Here is a 21,716-nt window from a genome sequence, read left to right as displayed (position 1 = left end):
GAGCTGGCAGCACCAAACGACACTTCACAGTGCGTCACTTGTGGTCACTTGTGGTTTCCAGTCATCTTCTGGTCCCCACTCTACCTGGAACATGCAGACTAAAGCTGTTCCAAAGCAGCAGAGTCCTGTCTGGGATTTCCTTTAGTGATGCGCTGGTCAGGTTTTTGTTTTTTACTCAGGTCCAGATTTTGTGCAATTATTTGACCTGCCCTGCAAATAGTGACATTTTTTGAGCAGACCCACAGGTAACCCCCAGGGTTAACCTGCTGATCCATGCATCACTAGTACTAACCCATCATGTGGTTTAAATGATAGGACTCAAATGCACCGAGACAGATTTATTAACAGAAAGAAAGAAAGAAAGAAAGAAAGAAAGAAAGATAGAAAGAAAGAAAGGGGAACAAACAAAGACATTTATACATTGTGCTGTACATATGTTTGTGTCTCTGCTCAGTCAATGAGCCGCCCTAACCCCACCCCCAAATAAAGTGTCCAGGGTAACCTGCAAATCCATGACTCACTAATTTCTTTGAATACGACGGTGAGGAAGATAAAAAAAATGAAAAAACTAAAACTAATAGTAAAACTAAATGAAACAAAAACTGAGCATTCAGAAAAAAATGACAACTAATAAAAACTGGCAAACCTGCTCTAAAAACTAATTAAAACTAACTGAATTTGAGAAAAAAAGTCCAAACTAAATAAAACAAAAAGGAAAATGAAAAATCCAAAACTATTATAATCTTGATGTGGAGTGCCTCAAGGCTCCATCCTCAGCCCTCTTCTCTTCTCTTCTCTTCTCTTCTCTTCTCTTCTCTTCTCTTCTCTTCTCTTCTCTTCTCTTCTCTTCTCTTCTCTTCTCTTCTCTTCTCTTCTCTTCTCTTCTCTTCTCTTCTCTTCTCTTCTCTTCTCTTCTCTTCTCTTCTCCCTTTACTTCTTCTAGGATCAGTTCTCCATAAACACGGCATTTGGTTCCACCTTTATGTTAATGATAGTCAAATCTCTTTGGCACTAAGACAGGAAAATGTGTCTTCAGTGAAACAGCTATTGCAGTGAATTCCAGAAATGAAGGCATGGATGTCACTGAATGTCTTCCACCTGAATGATAAAAAGACTGAGGTCCTGTGGGCAGTCAACATCTATGTGGACAGGAAAGGTGAAGGTGGTACTTTGGTCAGACTGTGTTCTGTTGTGGAGAACAAACTCACTGGGTGGATTCTTCTAAACTGGGACAGCATTTGTTGTCTTTTCCTCTGAAGGTGAACAGTGTGTGAGTCCCTCTAGTGGATGTTGTGTAGTACTGTGTTGTCTTTGCTCCAGAGGTTTTTGTTCAGAGTTTTGCTGTTTCCTGTCACTGTGGGCCTCACAGCACAGTAGTACACAGCAGAGTCTGACACATGAAGCTTCTGGATCTTCAGAGGAAATGAGGTCTGGTTGATTTCGGTGTCAAATCTTTCATCCTGGAACTCAGGAGGTTTATATGTTTCTGATCCTGATCTAAGTCTATGTAACATGTATCTGGGATAATCATTCACTTCCTGTTTGTACCAAAACAAAGTTGGACTAGTGCTGCTGGTCTCAAATGTACATTGTAGAGTCAGTGTGAGTCCTTGAACAGCAGTGACATCTCCTGTTGGCTGGGTCACTTTGTCTTCTCCTTTACACTCTGGGGAAGAACAGAACATGCAGAGGAAGAGATGAATCAATACAGATGATTGATTAAAGTTGAACAGTCAGTAGGTTTCTAGAGTTACCTATCCAGAGAGTCAGAATCAGGATGTTTCTCAGCCAGTGTTTCATGTCTGCAGTGAGAGGGGAGGAGACAGACCAAGAACACTGATCCTCTGATGGATCTGGGCCTTCACATCATTGGTCCTTCCTCTTTATCATCTGATGACGACTCCAACCTCTACATCACATTTACATTTGACATGTTCACATCAGCAGCAAACGACTGACGACTTATTAGACAAAGTCATTTTATTAATACAATGCATTTCATGCACAAACACAAACGTCCTTGTCATGAATAAAAGGACAATTCATCAGTGTTTAAACCAGTGAAACATCATCATATATGTTACATCAATAAATGATAGAATGAACCAGTTATTGAAAGGATTGACAGACCCTCCAGTTCTCCAAAACCACATAGTATAAATACTAGTAGTAGTAGTTTATTTCGAGCACATAGAATCATCAGATAACAAAGAATCATACAACATGGTCAAAACAAATAAATAAATACAAATTTTTTGCGCTGAAAAAGGAGTGGGAAGAAATATAACTTATTGACCCCCACCCCCTTTTTACAAACTAATGATCAAACTAGATCCACCTCCTTTGCTTTGTTAACACACATTTTCCTCTGTATATTTTTTACAATAACACAAAACATCCATAAAAACCGCTCATATCCACTTTTTTTTTAGTCGCCTCATACACAATCAGATTTGCAATAATCAACCACTTTCAATATAAACTATAATATACATATCCACCCCAAATATTTACTCCAAATACAAGGATCAATAAATATGATAGTATCTTCCTATCATGATAACCAATTAAATATAATATCTTATTTTATGCGTACTTCTAATGTTCTATATTTTGTTATTATTAAAAACTCATACAACAATCCAGATGGAACAGTTGAATGAGAAGAACCTGGAAAGTGTTTTCAGCCTGTGTTCAACTTTCTACATTTTGGGTCAGTCCAACACCTGTAGGGGGTTTATTCCAGTTGGTTTTGTCTGAACGGATAGTAACAGTATCTCCATGTTTGGTCTGGACTCTAGACTGGACTAGACCAGAACCCAGGTTGTTCTTCATTGGTTTATGTTTAATTACTTGAATTGTTTGTTCATTCTTTTGTGTGTTTTATTTGTGATTGTGTCGATGAACAGCACTTTGATCAACTGTGTTGTTTTTAAAGAGTTTCCATCCTACAGAAAACCTGGAAAAGACAACTGTTGTTCCACTGCAGTGATGCAGCCAGTCCAAAGTGTGTCTCCAGATGGACCTGGATAAAGCCCTCAGTATGGTCCTGTTGGCACCTGTCCTATCAGATGGTGGAAAATCCTGTCTGTTTGGTGTTGGCCTGTCTGAGGAGTCTCCAAATTCTCTTGCCAAGAGTCTGTTCGAATTCCACTGGATCCAAGTCCATCTGCAAAGTGTTGACAATAGTGAGTCGGTGAACATGACATGAGTCGTATCAGATGATGACGGATGAGGTTCCAAACTGAGGAACATGTCAGTGTCCAATGACAGGAACAGAATTAGTCCTCATTATCTGTTTTTATTTTTCTGTGGCACAAATTGTCAGGATGTTTGAACAAACTTCAGCTGTAAAGAGGAAACAGAGGAGAGAACAGACTCACTGGGTGGATTCTTCTAAACTGGGACAGCATTTGTTGTGTTTTCCTCTGAAGGTGAACAGTGTGTGAGTCCCTCTAGTGGATGTTGTGTAGTACTGTGTTGTCTTTGCTCCAGAGGTTTTTGTTCAGAGTTTTGCTGTTTCCTGTCACTGTGGGCTGCAGAGCACAGTAGTACACAGCAGAGTCTGACACATGAAGCTTCTGGATCTTCAGAGGAGCTGATCTTGATGTTTGATCCAGTGTGGATGTGAATCTTTCCTTGAACGTCTCTGCTGTGGTTCCTTGGTCCAGTGTGAGTCGGTTCAGGATGAATGTGGGCCGACTGTTTACTTCCTGTTTGTACCAGTGCAGATAATTAGTGGTAGAACTGCTGTTGTATTGACAGCCCAGAGTTACTGCCTCTCCTTCAGCTCCCGTCACATCTCCTTGTGGTTGCATCACGTTGTCGTTTTGGCCTCTGCATTCTGTAAAACAGCCACAAACAGTGTCAGTGTTCTGTTGGAGAATCCAGCCAGTGTGTGACTGATATCAGCCAAACACAGTGGGTTCATACCAAGGCACAGAGCAGCCAACAACACCCAGAGAAACAGAGCTGTCATATGGGCAGTGCAGAGGAACTGTGAGCTCCAACCAGTCCAAAGAAGGCACTGATCTGTGTTTAGTCTGCATCAACACTCAGGTGGTGGATTAGAAGGAGGAGTCTGATCACTGGGACTCATTCACTCCTCCCAGTGTTTCCTCCTCCTGACACATTGACCTGTTCATCAGCCGCTCTCAGGTCAAATCTGATCAAACCAACACTGACACTGTGTCACCTTCTAAATGTCCAGGACACAGTCCCAGTCCAACTAGATTTTCAGGCCAAATGTTCCAGTCAGCTCAGGTTTGTACCTGTAAATGTGTTGACAATGTGTCCAGTCCTTGAGTGAATTCTTGGATTGGAACCTGGGCTCTGTTGGAGACCAAGGAATTCTAGTGGAGGCAGTAAAGGGCTTTCAGAAGGTCCACTACTCCTGATGTTTCCTCTACAAGCAAACAACATTTGGTCAAATGGTCACAACTAGAAGATGTTTCTGTAGATGCTTTGCTGCAGGACAATTTCAGTGACAGTGTTAATGTTGAGAAGGTTCAAAGACATTGAGTCCATTGTGCCATGTCTTCAGGATGTCTTCTTCACTAAACCACACAGATGTACTATTTCCATTCTTCCAGGCCCAGACATGTGTTGGCCCTGAGACTTCAGACTGATGGACATTAGGAAGGTATTTTGTGTACTGGTCCAGACTAACGGGGTCTGACAAGGACAGGTTGGGGGACAGACCAAGGACAGTTGTGTATATGAACCTGAACCAGTGACTGTTGCGGTGGGTCAGTAGTGTTGTCCAATCCACAGTTGAATATGGAGTGCAGGGGTGTGTTGTGATGATGCATTTGTTCCAAAGCGGATGGCAGAGTGGTAGAGGACATGGAGCCCTTTCATGTTGATCTGTCAATAACAGGACCATAATCCAACATGGGTGGGACGGTCATTTGAACCAGTATTTGTCTGTCCGAGGAAGTGAAAGAGGAGCACATTCTATAGAGGAAACTGATGTTGGATTGAACCTTGGACTGCAGTCGCTCACTGTGGAGTCAAAAGGACAGAGTGATGTGGAGACAGATTCACAGACATTTGGACTCAGTGACCTGGTCTAGAGGGGTCCCATCCGGACTGGACACACTGGGGGTCTGTGAAGGTACGTGGGCCTTCTTACCAAACCACATGACCTTGTTTTTGGATGTGTTTAGCTGAAGGTCCAGTCTGTATGGGGGCCTGCTGGAGTCTACTGAAACGAAGCTGAAGTTTAGAACCAACTCTCTCCTTGGGGAGGTTCAGGGTCAAACCAGCGTCTATGAAAACCCTTTATTCTAAACTTGTAGACAGGGACCTGACCATGAACAAACACATTCAAACACTCACACAACAAACTCCATTCCTCGTCCACGGGGGATCAGGCTGGTCCTGGACCAGTCCACATGTACCAGGTCGTGTCAAAAGGATGGAGGGTTGAAGTTTGTAAAGAGTCATTTGCAGTGAACCCAAGCCGACTGTTTGACAGAGCAGCCTTTACAGACACATGAGAGACAACAGTGATACTGACATCTGCACAGAAACACCCAGAACCTGTGTGTCATGGTTGGATCAGTGTGTGAGTCCCTCTCGTGGATGTTGTGTAGTACTGTATTGTCTTTGCTCCAGAGGTTTTTGTTCAGAGTTTTGCTGTTTCCTGTCACTGTGGGCCTCACAGCACAGTAGTACACAGCAGAGTCTGACACATGAAGCTTCTGGATCTTCAGAGGAAATGAGGTCTTGTTGATTTCGGTGTCAAATCTTTCATCCTGGAACTCGGGAGCTTTAATTGTTTCTGATCCTGATATAAGTCTCTGTAACATGTATCTGGGATAATCATTCACTTCCTGTTTGTACCAAAACAAAGTTGGATTATTGCTGCTGGTCTCAAGTGTACATTGTAGAGTCAGTGTGAGTCCTTGAACAGCAGTGACATCTCCTGTTGGCTGGGTCACTTTGTCTTCTCCTTTACACTCTGGGGAAGAACAGAACATGCAGAGGAAGAGATGAATAATACAGATGATTGATTCCAGTTGAACAGTCAGTAGGTTTCTAGAGTTACCTATCCAGAGAGTCAGAATCAGGATGTTTCTCAGCCAGTGTTTCATGTCTGCAGTGAGAGGGGAGGAGACAGACCAAGAACATTCACATCTTCTCAATTCTCTGTTTGTTTCTCCTCAAGTCTTTACATTGACTCCTCCCCTCAGGTATTTTCCCCACCCACCAGAGTCAATATAGTAAACTGACATTGTTGTCAGGGTGTAGGTTGACATTCTTTCTTTTTTCATGTGATTGTAGGTCAACACGTTTTTGGAACACCTTGGAGAGGAATGGGAGATGGGCCGGTAGGTGGAGAGGAGACCAGCGTCCAGATGAGGTTTTATCAGGAGAGCTTTGATGACCAAGGACAGTTTTCCTGTTTTCCTCTGGTTGACACTGGTTTCCTCTGTTGTCATATTCATGGTTATTTGTCCTTTCAATGGTCTGGACCAAGGTACTGTTTGTGTCTGGAGTTGGTCAGTAGCTCAGCACCACTAATGGAGTAGGATGGTTCAATGAGGACAATCAAAGTCTACGTGGACAGGAAAGGTGAAGGTGGTACTTTGGTCAGACTGTGTTAGAATACAAGAGATTTAATGTTATTGTAAAATGTTATACAATGAAACTGGGTAGAGCTTATCCTCTTTAGTCCAAAATAAATAAAACGAAGAATAGCAATAAATCAGACATCCAATAAAACTGTTGAGTCAGTAAAACATTCATTCAAATCCACAGTTCTGACACTTTGCTCTCACATACTTTTATTGCACAGAATTATAGAACATACAGTCTGACCCATGGGCCTCCCTTTGGCTTTTAACAGTCTGATTTTTCAAGGATACAAACTGTTTTTTAGCCTGTTCGTCTGACTTTTGATGCTTTGATTGGTGGTGGTGGGAGGGGCTGTTGGTGCACATGTGGTTTACCACCGTGACAGTGAATGAATAATGGATCCATTGTATGTGTTCATAGAAAAGCGCTCCATAAATCTAATCCAAATAGTAATGTTTTCAACAGGTGACAAGGAAGACTTTCATGACATTGACGACATGTTTGAGTGAAACACACAGATAGATGGTGTGAACTACAGCACTGAAATACTCTGTCAGTGCAGTTTGGTCCAATCTAGTGATTTCAGACCTTTGGTAGAGCCTAGATCGTACACAGTAGAAGATATTCAGGTCAACTGCACTTCAACTTTGGGGATGTAGGACAGTGGTTCTTTCAACATTCTATTGTGTGAGATCCAGATCAGGGCAGATATCTGACATGGGTTCCAATGCACTTGACGCTGCTTTACAGGTCAAATATTCCACTGTTTCTGAGATCCAGTCCCAAAAACACGACCATGAACCTGTCACTGATTTAAAACTAAAAAACTATCAACTCCTTCAATTTACACCTGTTTGAGCTACCTGTAAACTTTTGGATGATCCCACCAAACATTTTCAAACCCATTTTCTCATGATAGGAATTTTTTTAAAGGCGTCAGAGACTGAAAAACCAACCCTTAAAAATAAGGACCACCCTATTGTGCACAGTCTGGACACACTAATGCTTTAGTGTCTGTCATATTGATGTTCATGTTCCTGAGTGTTTTTATATGATATTTTCTCTTGTTATGATGATCTAGCCGAGAACTACCTCTAAGAAACATTTAGTTATGTGCACATAATGACAATAAACATTCTGGAATCTGGAATGATGAACAGGAAAAGACTGACATTAGTCTGTGAACAAACTTCAGCTGTTGGGAGGAAACAGAGGAGAGAACAGACTCACTGGGTGGATTCTTCTAAACTGGGACAGCATTTGTTGTGTTTTCCTCTGAAGGTGAACAGTGTGTGAGTCCCTCTAGTGGATGTTGTGTAGTACTGTGTTGTCTTTGCTCCAGAGGTTTTTTTTTTTCACAGTTTTGCTGTTTCCTGTCACTGTGGGCCTCACAGCACAGTAGTACACAGCAGAGTCTGACACTGCAGCAGAGGAGATGCTCATAGAGATGAGGTTTTTCTCCACATTAATCTTCAGTCCAGAAACTTTTTCAATTCCTGTTGATCCTGAGGATGAGTGTGAAATGAGGAGCTGTGGTGGTTTTCCTGGATATTGTCGATACCAGAAGAAATAATCAGTTGACACCATTTTAGGGTATTTATATGTGAGAGTAACAGAGTTTCCTTCTAAACTGGACTCTTCATTCTCAGTTGGACTCAGATCTTCACAGTCGACACCTGAAGGAACAAACATCTGTGTTAGACTGAGTTTCATCACAAACAAACATTATCAAGTGAAACATTGGAATTGAACTGAATCCTTTTGTTCTTTACCTGTGAGAACAACCAGTAGATGGAGATAAACCATCCAGTAATCCAGGTCCAGCATGTTGAATAAAGGGAATGTTCCTGGTTTGTAGATTGAACTGTGTTGAATAGATCAGTTGTTGTGTCTTATGTAGTTCAGAATCAGATCAGCTCCTCCCTCAATTATTCACCAAGAGGTAGTGAGGGTGGTGAGTGGAGGAAGGGGTGATGATGATGACGATGATGAAGATGATGATGATGATGATGATGATGAAGATGGTGAGTTAGAGGAGGGGTTGAGGTGAGCTCTTAGGTTCAGTTGTGTGTCATCAGCGTAACAATGAAAGCAGACGCCATGACGGCTGTTGACACGGCTGAGTGGCAGCATGTATAGGATGAAGAGGAGTGGAACCAGGACAGACCCCTGAGGGACACCACAGGTGACCAGGGTTGTGGAGGACTTGGCATTACCCAGGCTGACACACTCAGTCCTACCAGAGACAGGAGGTGAAGGCAAAGCACATTTATTTCCACAGTCCAGTTCATACACAGGGCAGTTCACAGTGTTTTACACAAATGGAACAAAGACAAATTAATAACACACAATTACAATTAAAACAGAATTGATTAATCATAAGTTATCAGTTAAAATAGAGTAAAAGGTCAGAGGTCAGACAGAACCCTTTCAGTTGTTCTAAGGTCAGAGGTCACAGTCTGTCTTACTGTTCCACAGTTTAACGCATGGAACTGAAATGCAGCTTCACCCTGTTTAGTCCTGACTCTGGACTCCAGCAGAAGACCAGTCCCTGAGGTGCTCAGGTCCCAGATGGTTCATATGGGACCAACAATAACCCAGATGGACTTTGGTTCTAGACCATGGACAGACTTGTACACCAGCAGAGCTGTTTTAAAGTGTATTTTCTGTGCCACAGGAAGCCAGTGCACAGACCTGGACTAGGACTAATATGGTGGTCCTTCCTGGTGCGTTATCTGAGTTGTGTGGAAATGGTGCAGACGCTGCTCAAATGTGTTTCAGGTTGTGGTTTCATGTTTCTTCAGCTGTGGCTTCAGGTTGGATGTCTGTCTTATCTTGGATTAACAGAAATATTTGTCCAGTTGAACTGAAGAATGGATGTGAGTAGAATCCAGTCTGGTTCTTTGAACAGTGCACCAGCATCAGTCCCTTCCACAGACGGCTGTGACACCTCAGGCTGTGGTTTCCTATCTGCAGCTTTCATCTGTGGGTTCAATCCCACTTCCCTCCTCTGTGCAGAGTAGTCAGATCTGTGTGTTCAGGTTTTTGTACAGCCTCTTCTCCACTTTGGATCACTGTGTTTCTAGAGCACAGTAGTACAGAGCTGTGTCTGCCAGGGTTAGGTCTTTGATGGTCAGCTGTGTGGTCTGGCCTGGTGTTTCAGATGTAAATCGGCCATCAGAGCCATCAGGGATATACTGAGTTGGGGAATTCTGTGCTGTTTTCCAGAGGATAAAGTGAGGAGGCTGAAGGTCAGAATGCTGCCTGTACCAGTGAAGGTCAATGTCGGAGTCTGAGTTCTCAGTGTCGCAGGTCAATGTAACAGATTTTCCTTCTGTTTCACTGACTTCAACTTCCCGTGGTCGGATACTGTTCACAGATATTGAACCTAAAAGGAGGAGATGAAGAACATTTGAAAGTGAAATAATTTTTGACAAATTTCAGCTTTCCAATACTGTCTAAAACCATGTCCAGATGTTGTGTTACCAAAGCCCAGAGCAGTGAGAAGAATCCACAGCCAATGTTCCATCTGTACGACAAGGTTGAAATCAACAGGACAAAGTGGCTGATGTTCAACATTCAGTGTGAGAACTGTTCTCTGCACAGCAGCAGTTATTATTGACTGAATGGTTGAACACAGTGCACAAGTCACGCAGCACCGACCTGATGATGTCGCCCCCTAGTAGATGTTGTGTAGTACTGTGTTGTCTTTGCTCCAGAGGTTTTTGTTCAGAGTTTAGCTGTTTCCTGTCACTGTGGGCTGCAGAGCACAGTAGTACACAGCAGAGTCTGACACTGCAGCAGAGGAGACGCTCATAGAGATGAGGTTTTTCTCCACATTAATCTTCAGTCCAGAAACATTTTCAATTCCTGTTGATCCTGAGGGTGAGTGTGAGATGAGGAACTCTGGTGGTTTTCCTGGATATTGTCGATACCAGAAGAAATAATAAGCACTAGGATCTTGTTGAGACTATTTATATGTGAGAGTAACAGAGTTTCCTCCTAAACTGGACTCTTCATTCTTGACTGGACTCAGATCTTCACAGTCGACACCTGAAAGAACAAACATCTATGTTTGACTGAGTTTCATCCCAAACAAACATTATCAAGTGAAACATTGGAATTCAACTGAATCCTTTTGTTCTTTACCTGTGAGAACAACCAGTAGATGGAGATAAACCATCCAGTAATCCAGGTCCAGGATGTTGAATAAAGGGAATGTTCCTGATTTGTAGAATGAAGTGTCTTGAATAAATCAGTTGTTGTGTCTTGTGTAGTTCAGGATCAGATCAGCACCTTCTTCAATTATTCACCAAGAAGCAATGACCAGTCAACAGGCTCTTCAACCAAAGTCTGTTTCTTCGTTCTCTTTTATTTCTCAGATTCTGTTTTAAATCATTTCCTGTCAATTGACTTCATTCTTAGATGAGTACAGGATGTTGGAGGTGTTCCAGTCTGCCTTTCAAACCCTCATAGTACTGAGTTGGTATTGTTGAGGGTTCTCAATGACTTTGTTTCCTCCTCAGACTGTGGTCACTGTGTGGTTGCAGAAGAACTTACTAAACCCACCAGGAAGACCAATTATAAGTGGAAACGAGTCAGTTACAGAGCCGGCATCTAAATTTGTTGATTTCCACATTAAGCCATTTGTAAGTGAATTGCCCTCTTCTATTCAAGACAGTACACATGTTCTAAATAAGATCAGAGACCTAAAAAACATTGGATCATCACTCCTGGTTACTATGGATGTGGAAGCATTATATACTAACATTGCTCACAATGAGAACCTAGAAGCTCTATCATTTTTCCTGGAAAAGAGACAACCTGAGTTGCCTCCCCTTGCTGCCTTCATCTCGCTACTTACAGAATGGACTTTAAATAATAATGTATTTTTGTTTCAGAAGCAGTTCTATAAACAGAAAAAGGGTACAGCAATGGGAGCATGTTTTGCACCCAACTACGCCAACCTATTCATGGGATTCTGGGAAGAAAAGTTTGTGTACTCAAGCCTTAATGTTTACAGAGAGAAAGTTATTTGGTGGGGCAGATACAGTGATGACATTCTTCTACTCTGGTATGGGTCTGAGACAGAACTTTTACAATTTCACTCATATCTGAATAGCACTACTAAGAATTTGAAACTCAGCCTTGATTGTTCCCACTCTGAAATCCACTTTCTTGACCTCAAAATCTCAAAAAATGAGCATGGTGATTTACACACATCCATATTCAGAAAGCCTACTGACTGTAACACCATACTAAGGACAGTTTCCACCCACCTTGGATGATTGAAAATATACCCTTTGGTCAGTTTCAAAGGTTCAAAAGAATCTGTGACTGAAGCAGATTTTGAAAGACATGCTCAGGATTTGAGTACCAGGTTTAAGAGAAGAGGTTACAAACATAAGACTATTGATAAAGCATATAATAAAGCAAAAAAGCTTACAAGAGAACAACTTTTGGTTACTAAGCAAGAAACACAAGATTCTAATCAAGTTTATTTTGTGACACAGTACGGGAATCAGGCTAATGCAGTTAAACAAATCATAAAAAGAAATTGGGAAATTTTGAGAAGTGACAGCTTCCTTAGATAGTGTTCTGTTGGAGAATCCAGCCAGTGTGTGACTGATATCAGCCAAACACAGTGGGTTCATACCAAGGCACAGAGCAGCCAACAACACCCAGAGAAACAGAGCTGTCATATGGGCAGTGCAGAGGAACTGTGAGCTCCAACCAGTCCAAAGAAGGCACTGATCTGTGTTTAGTCTGCATCAACACTCAGATGGTGGATTAGAAGGAGGAGTCTGATCACTGGGACTCATTCACTCCTCCCAGTGTTTCCTCCTCCTGACACATTGACCTGTTCATCAGCCGCTCTCAGGTCAAATCTGATCAAACCAACACTGACACTGTGTCACCTTCTAAATGTCCAGGACACAGTCCCAGTCCAACTAGATTTTCAGGCCAAATGTTCCAGTCAGCTCAGGTTTGTACCTGTAAATGTGTTGACAATGTGTCCAGTCCTTGAGTGAAGTCTTGGATTGGAACCTGGGCTCTTTTGGAGACCAAGGAATTCTATTGGAGGCAGTGAAGGGCTTTCAGAAGGTCCACTACTCCTGATGTTTCCTCTACAAGCAAACAACATTTGGTCAAATGGTCACAAGTAGAAGACGCTTCTGTAGATGCTTTGCTCCAGGACAATTTCAATGACAGTGTTTATGTTGAGAAGGTTCAAAGACATTGAGTCCATTGTGTCATGTCTTCAGGATGTCTTCTTCACTAAACCACACAGACGTCCTATTTCCATTCTTCCAGGCCCAGACATGTGTTGGCCCTGACACTTCAGACTGATGGACATTAGGAAGGTATTTTGTGTACTGGTCCAGACTAACGGGGTCTGACAAGGACAGGTTGGGGGACAGACCAAGGACAGTTGTGTATATGAACCTGAACCAGTGACTGTTGCGGTGGGTCAGTAGTGTTGTCCAATCCACAGTTGAATATGGAGTGCAGGGGTGTGTTGTGATGATGCATTTGTTCCAAAGCAGATGGCAGAGTGGTAGAGGACATGGAGCCCTTTCATGTTGATCTGTCAATAACAGGACCATAATCCAACATGGGTGGGACGGTCATTTGAACCAGTATTTGTCTGTCCGAGGAAGTGAAAGAGGAGCACATTCTATAGAGGAAACTGATGTTGGATTGAACCTTGGACTGCAGTCGCTCACTGTGGAGTCAAAAGGACAGAGTGATGTGGAGACAGATTCACAGACATTTGGACTCAGTGACCTGGTCTAGAGGGGTCCCATCCAGACTGGACTCACTGGGGGTCTGTGAAGGTACGTGGGCCTTCTTACCAAACCACATGACCTTGGTTTTGGATGTGTTTAGCTGAAGGTCCAGTCTGTATGGGGACCTGCTGGAGTCTACTGAAACGAAGCTGAAGTTTAGAACCAACTCTATCTGGGGGAGGTTCAGGGTCAAACCAGCGTCTATGAAAACCCTTTATTCTAAACCTGTAGACAGGGACATGACCATGAACAAACACATTCAAACACTCACACAACAAACTCCATTCCTCGTCTACGGGGGGTCAGGCCGGTCCTGGACATGTCCACATGTACCAGGTCATGTCAAAAGGATGGAGGGGTGAAGTTTGTCAAGAGTCGTTTGCAGTGAATCCAAGCCGACTGTTTGACAGAGCAGCCTTTACAGACACATGAGAGACAACAGTGATACTGACATCTGCACAGAACAACCCAGAACCTGTGTGTCCTGGTTGGATCAGTGTGTGAGTCCCTCTAGTGGATGTTGTGTAGTACTGTGTTGTCTTTGCTCCAGAGGTTTTTGTTCAGAGTTTTGCTGTTTCCTGTCACTGTGGGCTGCAGAGCACAGTAGTACACAGCAGAGTCTGACACATGAAGCTTCTGGATCTTCAGAGGAAATGAGGTCTGGTTGTTCTTGGCGTCAAATCTTTCATCCTGGTACTCAGGAGCTTTAAATGTTTCTGATCCTGATTTGTATTTATAAAGCATGTATCTGGGATAATCATTAACTTCCTGTTTGTACCAAAACAAAGTTGGATTTGCGTCACTGGTCTCAAATGTACATTGTAGAGTCAGTGTGAGTCCTTGAACAGCAGTGACATCTCCTGTTGGCTGGGTCACTTTGTCTTCTCCTTTACACTCTGGGGAAGAACAGAACATGCAGAGGAAGAGATGAATCAATACAGATGATTGATTCCAGTTGAACAGTCAGTAGGTTTCTAGAGTTACCTATCCAGAGAGTCAGAATCAGGATGTTTCTCAGCCAGTGTTTCATGTCTGCAGTGAGAGGGGAGGAGACAGACCAAGAACATTCACATCTTCTCAATTCTCTGTTTGTTTCTCCTCAAGTCTTCACATTGACTCCTCCCCTCCTGTATTTTCCCCACCCACCAGAGCCAGGATAGGTAAACTGACATTGTTGTCAGGGTCTAGGTTGACATTCTGTCTTTGTTCATGTGATTGTAGGTCAACACGTTTTTGGAACACCTTGGAAAGGAATGGGAGATGGGCCGGTAGGTGGAGAGGAGACCAGGGTCCAGATGAGGTTTTATCAGGAGAGCTTTGAAGACCAAGGACAGGTTGGGGGGACAGACCAAGGACAGTTTTCCTGTTTTCCACTGGTTGACACTGGTTTCCTCTGTTGTCATATTCATGGTTATTTGTCCTTTCAATGGTCTGGACCAAGGTACTGTTTGTGTCTGGAGTTGGTCAGTAGCTCAGCACCACTAATGGAGTAGGATGGTTCAATGAGGACAATCAAAGTCTACGTGGACAGGAAAGGTGAAGGTGGTACTTTGGTCAGACTGTGTTAGAATACAAGAGATTTAATGTCATTGTACAATGTTATACAATGAAACTGGGTAGAGCTTATCCTCTTCAGTGCAAAATAAATAAAACGAAGAATAGCAATAAATCAGACATACAATAAAACTGTCGAGTCAGTAAAACATTCATTCAAATCCACAGTTCTGACACTTTGCTCTCACATACTTTTATTGCACAGAATTATAGAACATACAGTCTGACCCATGGGCCTCCCTTTGGCTTTTAACAGTCTGATTGTTCAAGGATACAAACTGTTTTTTAGCTTTTTCGTCTGACTTTTGATGCTTTGATTGGTGGTGGTGGGAGGGGCTGTTGGTGCACATGTGGTTTACCACCGTGACAGTGAATGAATAATGGATCCATTGTATGTGTTCATAGAAAAGCGCTCCATAAATCTAATCCAAATAGTAATGTTTTCAAACGGTGACAAGGAAGACTTTCATGATGTTGACGACATGTTTGAGTGAAACACACAGATAAATGGTGTGAACTACAGCACTGAAATACTCTGTCAGTGCAGTTTTGTCCAATCTAGTGATTTCAGACCTTTGGTAGAGCCTAGATCGTACACAGTAGAAGATATTCAGGTCAACTGCACTTCAACTTTGGGGACTTGGGACAGTGGTTCTTTCAACATTCTATTGTATGAGAACCAGATCAGGGCAGATATCTGACATGGGTTCCAATGCACTTGACGCTGCTTTACAGGTCAAATATTCCACTGTTTCTGAGATCCAGCCCCAAAAACACGACCATGAACCTGTCACTGATTTAAAACTAAAAAACTATCAACTCCTTCAATTTACACCTGTTTGAGCTACCTGTAAACTTTTGGATGATCCCACCAAACATTTTCAAACACATTTTCTCATGATAGGAATTTTTTTAAAGGCGTCAGAGACTGAAAAACCAACCCTTAAAAATAAGGACCACCCTATTGTGCACAGTCTGGATACACTAATGCTTTAGTGTCTGTCATATTGATGTTCATGTTCCTGAGTGTTTTATATGATATTTTCTCTTGTTATTTGGATCTAGCCGAGAACTACCTCTAAGAAACATTTAGTTATGTGCACATAATGACAATAAACATTCTGGAATCTGGAATGATGAACAGGAAAAGACTGACATTAGTCTGTGAACAAACTTCAGCTGTAAGGAAGAAACAGAGGAGAGAACAGACTCACTGGGTGGATTCTACTAAACTGGGACAGCATTTGTTGTGTTTTCCTCTGAAGGTGAACAGTGTGTGAGTCCCTCTAGTGGATGTTGTGTAGTACTGTGTTGTCTTTGTTCCAGAGGTTTTTGCTCGGAGTTTTGCTGTTTCCTGTCACTGTGGGCTGCAGAGCACAGTAGTACACAGCAGAGTCTGACACTGCAGCAGAGGAGATCTTCACTTGGACCTTTTCTCCATGTGCTTCCACAAACAGTCTATGGTTTGATGCATTGTTTGTTCCAAGGTGAAGGATGAGAAACTCAGGTGGTTTTCCTGGATATTGTCGATACCAGAAGAAATAATCATTGATTGTCACTGTTTTCGAGTATTTATATGTGAGAGTAAAAGAGTTTCCTTCTAAACTGAACTCTTCATTCTTGACTGGACTCAGTTCTTCACAGTCGACACCTGGAAAAGACAGAGTTCTGTTAATTCAACCTGAAATAAAGTCAATCAGTGAATCCTGTTTCAAAGCTGTTTAAATGTGACTGGTACAGAACCAAACATACGTGTTGTAATGGTTAGAATCAACCCATAAACCATCCAGTAATCCAGGTCCAGCATGTTGAATAAAGGGAATGTTCCTGGTTTGTAGATTGAACTGTGCTGAATAGATCAGTTGTTGTGTCTTGTGTAGTTCAGGATCAGATCAGCTCCTCCCTCAATTATTCACCAAGAGGCAACGACCAGTCAACAGGCTCTTCAACCAAACTCTGTTGCTTCGTTCTCTTTCATTCCTCAGATTGTGCAGAAAATCATTTCCTGTCAGTTGACTTCATTCTTAGATGAGTACAGGATGTTGGAGGTGTTACAGTCTGCCTTTCAAACCCTCATAGTACTGAGTCGGTATTGTTGAGGGTTCTCAATGACTTTGTTTCCTCCTCAGACTGTGGTCACTGTGTGGTTGCAGAAGAACTTACTAAACCCACCAGGAAGACCAATTATAAGTGGAAACGAGTCAGTTACAGAGCCGGTATCTAAATTTGTTGATTTCCACATTAAGCCATTTGTAAGTGAATTGCCCTCTTCTATTCAAGACAGTACACATGTTCTAAATAAGATCAGAGACCTAAAAAACATTGGATCATCACTCCTGGTTACTATGGATGTGGAAGCATTATATACGAACATTGCTCACAATGAGAATCTAGAATCTCTATCATTTTTCCTGGAAAAGAGACAACCTGAGTTGCTTCCCCTTGCTGCCTTCATCTCGCTACTTACAGAATGGACTTTAAATAATAATGTATTTTTGTTTCAGAACCAGTTCTATAAACAGAAAAAGGGTACAGCAATGGGAGCATGTTTTGCACCCAACTACGCCAACCTATTCATGGGATTCTGGGAAGAAAAGTTTGTGTACTCAAGCCTTAATGTTTACAGAGAGAAAGTTATTTGGTGGGGCAGATACAGTGATGACATTCTTCTACTCTGGTATGGGTCTGAGACAGAACTTTTACAATTTCACTCATATCTGAATAGCACTTCTAAGAATTTGAAACTCAGCCTTGATTGTTCCCACTCTGAAATCCACTTTCTTGACCTCAAGATCTCAAAAAATGAGCATGGTGATTTACACACATCCATATTCAGAAAGCCTACTGACTGTAACACCATACTAAGGACAGTTTCCACCCACCTTGGATGATTGAAAATATACCCTTTGGTCAGTTTCAAAGGCTCAAAAGAATCTGTGACTCTGAAGCAGATTTTGAAAGACATGCTCAGGATTTGAGTACCAGGTTTAAGAGAAGAGGTTACAAACATAAGACTATTGATAAAGCATATAATAAAGCAAAAAAGCTTACAAGAGAACAACTTTTGGTTACTAAGCAAGAAACACAAGATTCTAATCAAGTTTATTTTGTAACACAGTATGGGAATCAGGCTAATGCAATTAAACAAATCATAAAAAGAAACTGGGAAATTTTGAGAAGTGACAGCTTCCTTAGATAGGTTCTCCCAGATGCTCCCACTGTCAGCTTCAGACGAGCCCCCACCCTTAATGATAAATTGGTGAAGAGTCATCTCACTACAGCTCCCCCAAAAACATGGCTTAGTACAGCAACAGGAAATCACAAATATGCCAATTTTCAATCATTGTGATAATATGATCAATGCCAATCATTTCACAGACATCACTGCAGGTTGCAGATATGATATTAAATCATTCATAAACTGCAACACTACGTTTGTTGTGTACAGACTGGAATGCCTGTGTGGCCGGTTTTACATTGGGAGAACAAAACGTAAACTGAAAATACGATTAGCTGAGCATAAACATGCCATCAGGACAGGTAACCCCCAATGTCCTATGGCTCTACATTACGAGGAGACCAACCACAGCAGCTGTAATACCTTGAAGATCTTGGGCATAGAACATATAGCCAGCTCAGTAAGAGGAGGAGACAGGTTAAAAAGGCTCCTGCAGACAGAATCCTTTTGGATATATGGACCGTGGTTTGGAGTGAGGATGGAAGATGTCCAGACTGTAGTGAAGGGTTTCTAATGTGTGTGATCAGAGGGCTAATGGCACCAAGGGTTGATTGGATGAGGGCTGTAGGGAAGGGCTCAAGGGAACAGGTGGGTGGATTCATTTATTTGATCAGACTTTCAACTGGGCTCTGTGTGACCTCAGCAAAGACATTGAAAGTCCCAGGTTTTATTCTGGTAGATGACGGAGAAGGAGGGGTAGAGTTTTAGAGCTGAGTGCCCATGGTATGGATCTAATCGGTGAACAAATCTAAGAACTTTTCACTCTGTTGGGCTGTGGATTCTATGTGACTTTGGCTTCGGGGGTTCAGGAAGTGGTTTAATGTTGAAAAGAGCTGTTTGGAGTTTCTGGGGTGAATGATGTTGGGGTTAATGTAAAGAACATCTAATCAAAAAATTATGTTTTTCATTTTTTAAGAAAACCACAGTGATCAAGAACTTTTAACAAGACACTAAATTTAGACATTGACCAAAGGGAGAACATGTGCAGATTTCCAAACATTAGGAACGTTGGACAGATTACAGAGATCAGTCCGAGGTTCTGTTATGAAGTCCACAGAAAAGTGAAGGAAACAAGGATCCAGATGAAGCAGACCTGGAGATGTTCCAGGGTCTACAGTAACACAGGAATAGGAGTAAAACGCACTCAAAGACAATCTGATGGACACAAAGTCAACTGGAGAAATGAGGGAAAACATGGACTGGAATGAGGACTCATTCTTCTGCACTGGATAAGAACATTTGCATCTAACAGTGTGTGAGTCCCTCTAGTGGATGTTGTGTAGTACTTTGTTGTCTTTGCTCCAGAGGTTTTTGTTCAGAGTTTTGCTGTTTCTTGTCACTGTGGGCCTCACAGCACAGTAGTACACAGCAGAGTCTGACACATGAAGCTTCTGGATCTTCAGAGGAAATGAGGTCTGATTGATTTCGGTGTCAAATCTTTCATCCTGGAACTCGGGAGCTTTAATTGTTTCTGATCCTGATATAAGTCTCTGTAACATGTATCTGGGATAATCATTCACTTCCTGTTTGTACCAAAACAAAGTTGGATTATTGCTGCTGGTCTCAAATGTACATTGTAGAGTCAGTGTGAGTCCTTGAACAGCAGTGACATCTCCTGTTGGCTGGGTCACTTTGTCTTCTCCTTTACACTCTGGGGAAGAACAGAACATGCAGAGGAAGAGATGAATCAATACAGATGATTGATTCCAGTTGAACAGTCAGTAGGTTTCTAGAGTTACCTATCCAGAGAGTCAGAATCAGGATGTTTCTCAGCCAGTGTTTCATGTCTGCAGTGAGAGGGGAGGAGACAGACCAAGAACATTCACATCTTCTATATTCTCTGTTTGTTTCTCCTCAAGTCCTCACATTGACTCCTTCCCTCAGATATTAGCCCCTCCCACCAGTCATGATTGGACGAGTCTGGTAAACTGACGTTGTTATCAGGGTCTAGGTTGACATTCTGTCTTTGTTCATGTGATTGTAGGTCACATCCCAACAGCAGTGACTCAGTGTTCAACACTATTGTAGGAAGTCAGAAGGTCCTGGTTCAGGGTCCAGGTGGACCAGGACCTTTCTCTGTGCAGTTTTCCTCTGGTTGACACTGGTTTCCTCTGTTGTCATTTTCATGGTTATTTGTCCTTTCAGTGGTCTGGACCAAGGTACTGTTTGTGTCTGGAGTTGGTCAGTAGCTCAGCACCACTAATGGAGTAGGATGGTTCAATGAGGACAACAACAACAACAACAATAATAATAATAATAATAATAATAATAAAAATAATAATAAATTTTATTTATAGTTGCCTTTCTTGGCACTCAAGGACACACTGTACAGCCAAACAGGAGAGTATAAAACTAGCAGTAAAACATAGTAAAAAATAAAAGGCAGGTTAAAAAATTAGACAATGCATTTGTTTTCACAAAGAGAAAGAGGTCCTAAACAGATGGGTTTAGAGTTTGCATTTGAAAAGAGGGAATGAAGTGATGGTTCTGAGCTCCGGTGGCAAAAGGAGTTCCAGTCTGGGAGCAGAGCGACTGAATGTTCTGGTCCACGTGGTGGTGAGACGGGCAGAGGGAACAGAAAGGTGGATGGAGGAGGAAGATCTGAGGGTACGAGAGGGAGGGGCAACATGAAGGAGATCAGACAGATATGGAGGGGCGAGGTAATGGATGGCCTTGAATGTCAATAGAAGTATTTTAAATTCAATCTGGAACTTAACTGGGAGCCAGTGGAGCTGTTGGAGGACAGGAGTGATGTGGTGAGAGGAGGGGGTCCTGGTGAGTGGAGGGGGGATGGTGATGATGCGAGCAGCAGAGTTCTGAACTAATTGAAGTTTATTGAGGGATTTGTGTGTGAGACCAGAGAAAGTTACAATAATCCAGATGAGAGGTGACAAGACTGTGAACGAGGATAGCAGTGGTATGGGGGGGTGAGGGAGGGGTGAAGGTGATTAATGTCACATTGGTGGAAGGATGCAGACCGAGTGATGTTTCTGCTGTGGGACTGAAAAGATAGAGTACTGTCAAAGATGACACCCAGACTCTGAACCTGTGGGAAGGGGAGACAGTGGAGTATTCCGTGGTGAGGGAAAAACTGTCTGTTTTGGATAAAATTGATTTTGAGCCAATGAGGAGAACCTCAGTTTTGTCACTGTTTAGTTTGAGGAAATAGGAAGTGAACCAGGATTTTATGTCTGCCAAGCAGTCAGTGAGGGAGGAGGGTGGAGGTGGGTTTGCTGGTGAGGCAGAGCTGGGTGTCATCAGCATAACAGTGAAAGTTGATATTGTATTTCTGAAATATATTGCCGAGGGGAAGGAGGTAGATAATAAAGAGGAGGGGCCCCAGTACAGACAACTGGGACACACCTGAAGTGACGGGGAAATGGTGGGATGTGAAGGATTTGATCTGAATAAACTGAGTTTGGCCAGAGAGGTATGATTGAAACCAGTCTAATGGAGTGTGGGTGATGCCAATGGAAGATAATCTATTGAGAGGGGTGTTCTGACAGATGGTATCAAAGGCCGCACTCAGGTCTAGGAGGATGAGGATGGTG

The 21,716-nt window shown here is 42.4% G+C and overlaps 1 protein-coding gene and 5 gene segments (V, D, J or C); 1 reads left to right on the top strand and 5 right to left on the bottom strand.

The window, feature by feature from the left end:
• The window catches only part of LOC115437229 (dual specificity protein phosphatase 18), a 165,060-nt gene that overhangs the window by 2,381 nt on the left and 140,963 nt on the right, over positions 1–21,716 (top strand). The gene's annotated exons all lie outside the window — the stretch shown is intronic.
• On the bottom strand, positions 3,347–4,005 carry LOC115437235 (T cell receptor alpha variable 38-1-like). The segment is given in 2 exon segments: positions 3,347–3,844; positions 3,934–4,005. Coding segments are annotated over 2 exon segments (435 nt in total).
• Positions 5,643–6,133, bottom strand: LOC115437251 (T cell receptor alpha variable 3-like; the record flags this gene model as incomplete). The annotated part of the segment is given in 2 exon segments: positions 5,643–5,965; positions 6,053–6,133. Coding segments are annotated over 2 exon segments (369 nt in total), but the record flags the coding sequence as incomplete, so codon positions are not given.
• On the bottom strand, positions 6,563–8,470 carry LOC115437458 (T cell receptor alpha variable 8-6-like). The segment is given in 3 exon segments: positions 6,563–6,602; positions 7,970–8,258; positions 8,355–8,470. Coding segments are annotated over 3 exon segments (384 nt in total).
• LOC115437254 (T cell receptor alpha variable 38-2/delta variable 8-like) lies at positions 9,601–10,257 on the bottom strand. The segment is given in 2 exon segments: positions 9,601–9,970; positions 10,069–10,257. Coding segments are annotated over 2 exon segments (360 nt in total).
• Positions 13,716–14,438, bottom strand: LOC115437457 (T-cell receptor alpha chain V region CTL-F3-like). The segment is given in 3 exon segments: positions 13,716–13,789; positions 13,907–14,269; positions 14,358–14,438. Coding segments are annotated over 3 exon segments (483 nt in total).

This window comes from Sphaeramia orbicularis, chromosome 17 (genome assembly GCF_902148855.1).
Source record: "Sphaeramia orbicularis chromosome 17, fSphaOr1.1, whole genome shotgun sequence".
In the NCBI taxonomy this organism is placed as follows: domain Eukaryota; kingdom Metazoa; phylum Chordata; class Actinopteri; order Kurtiformes; family Apogonidae; genus Sphaeramia; species Sphaeramia orbicularis.
This window is presented reverse-complemented; position numbering and strand designations above follow the sequence as displayed.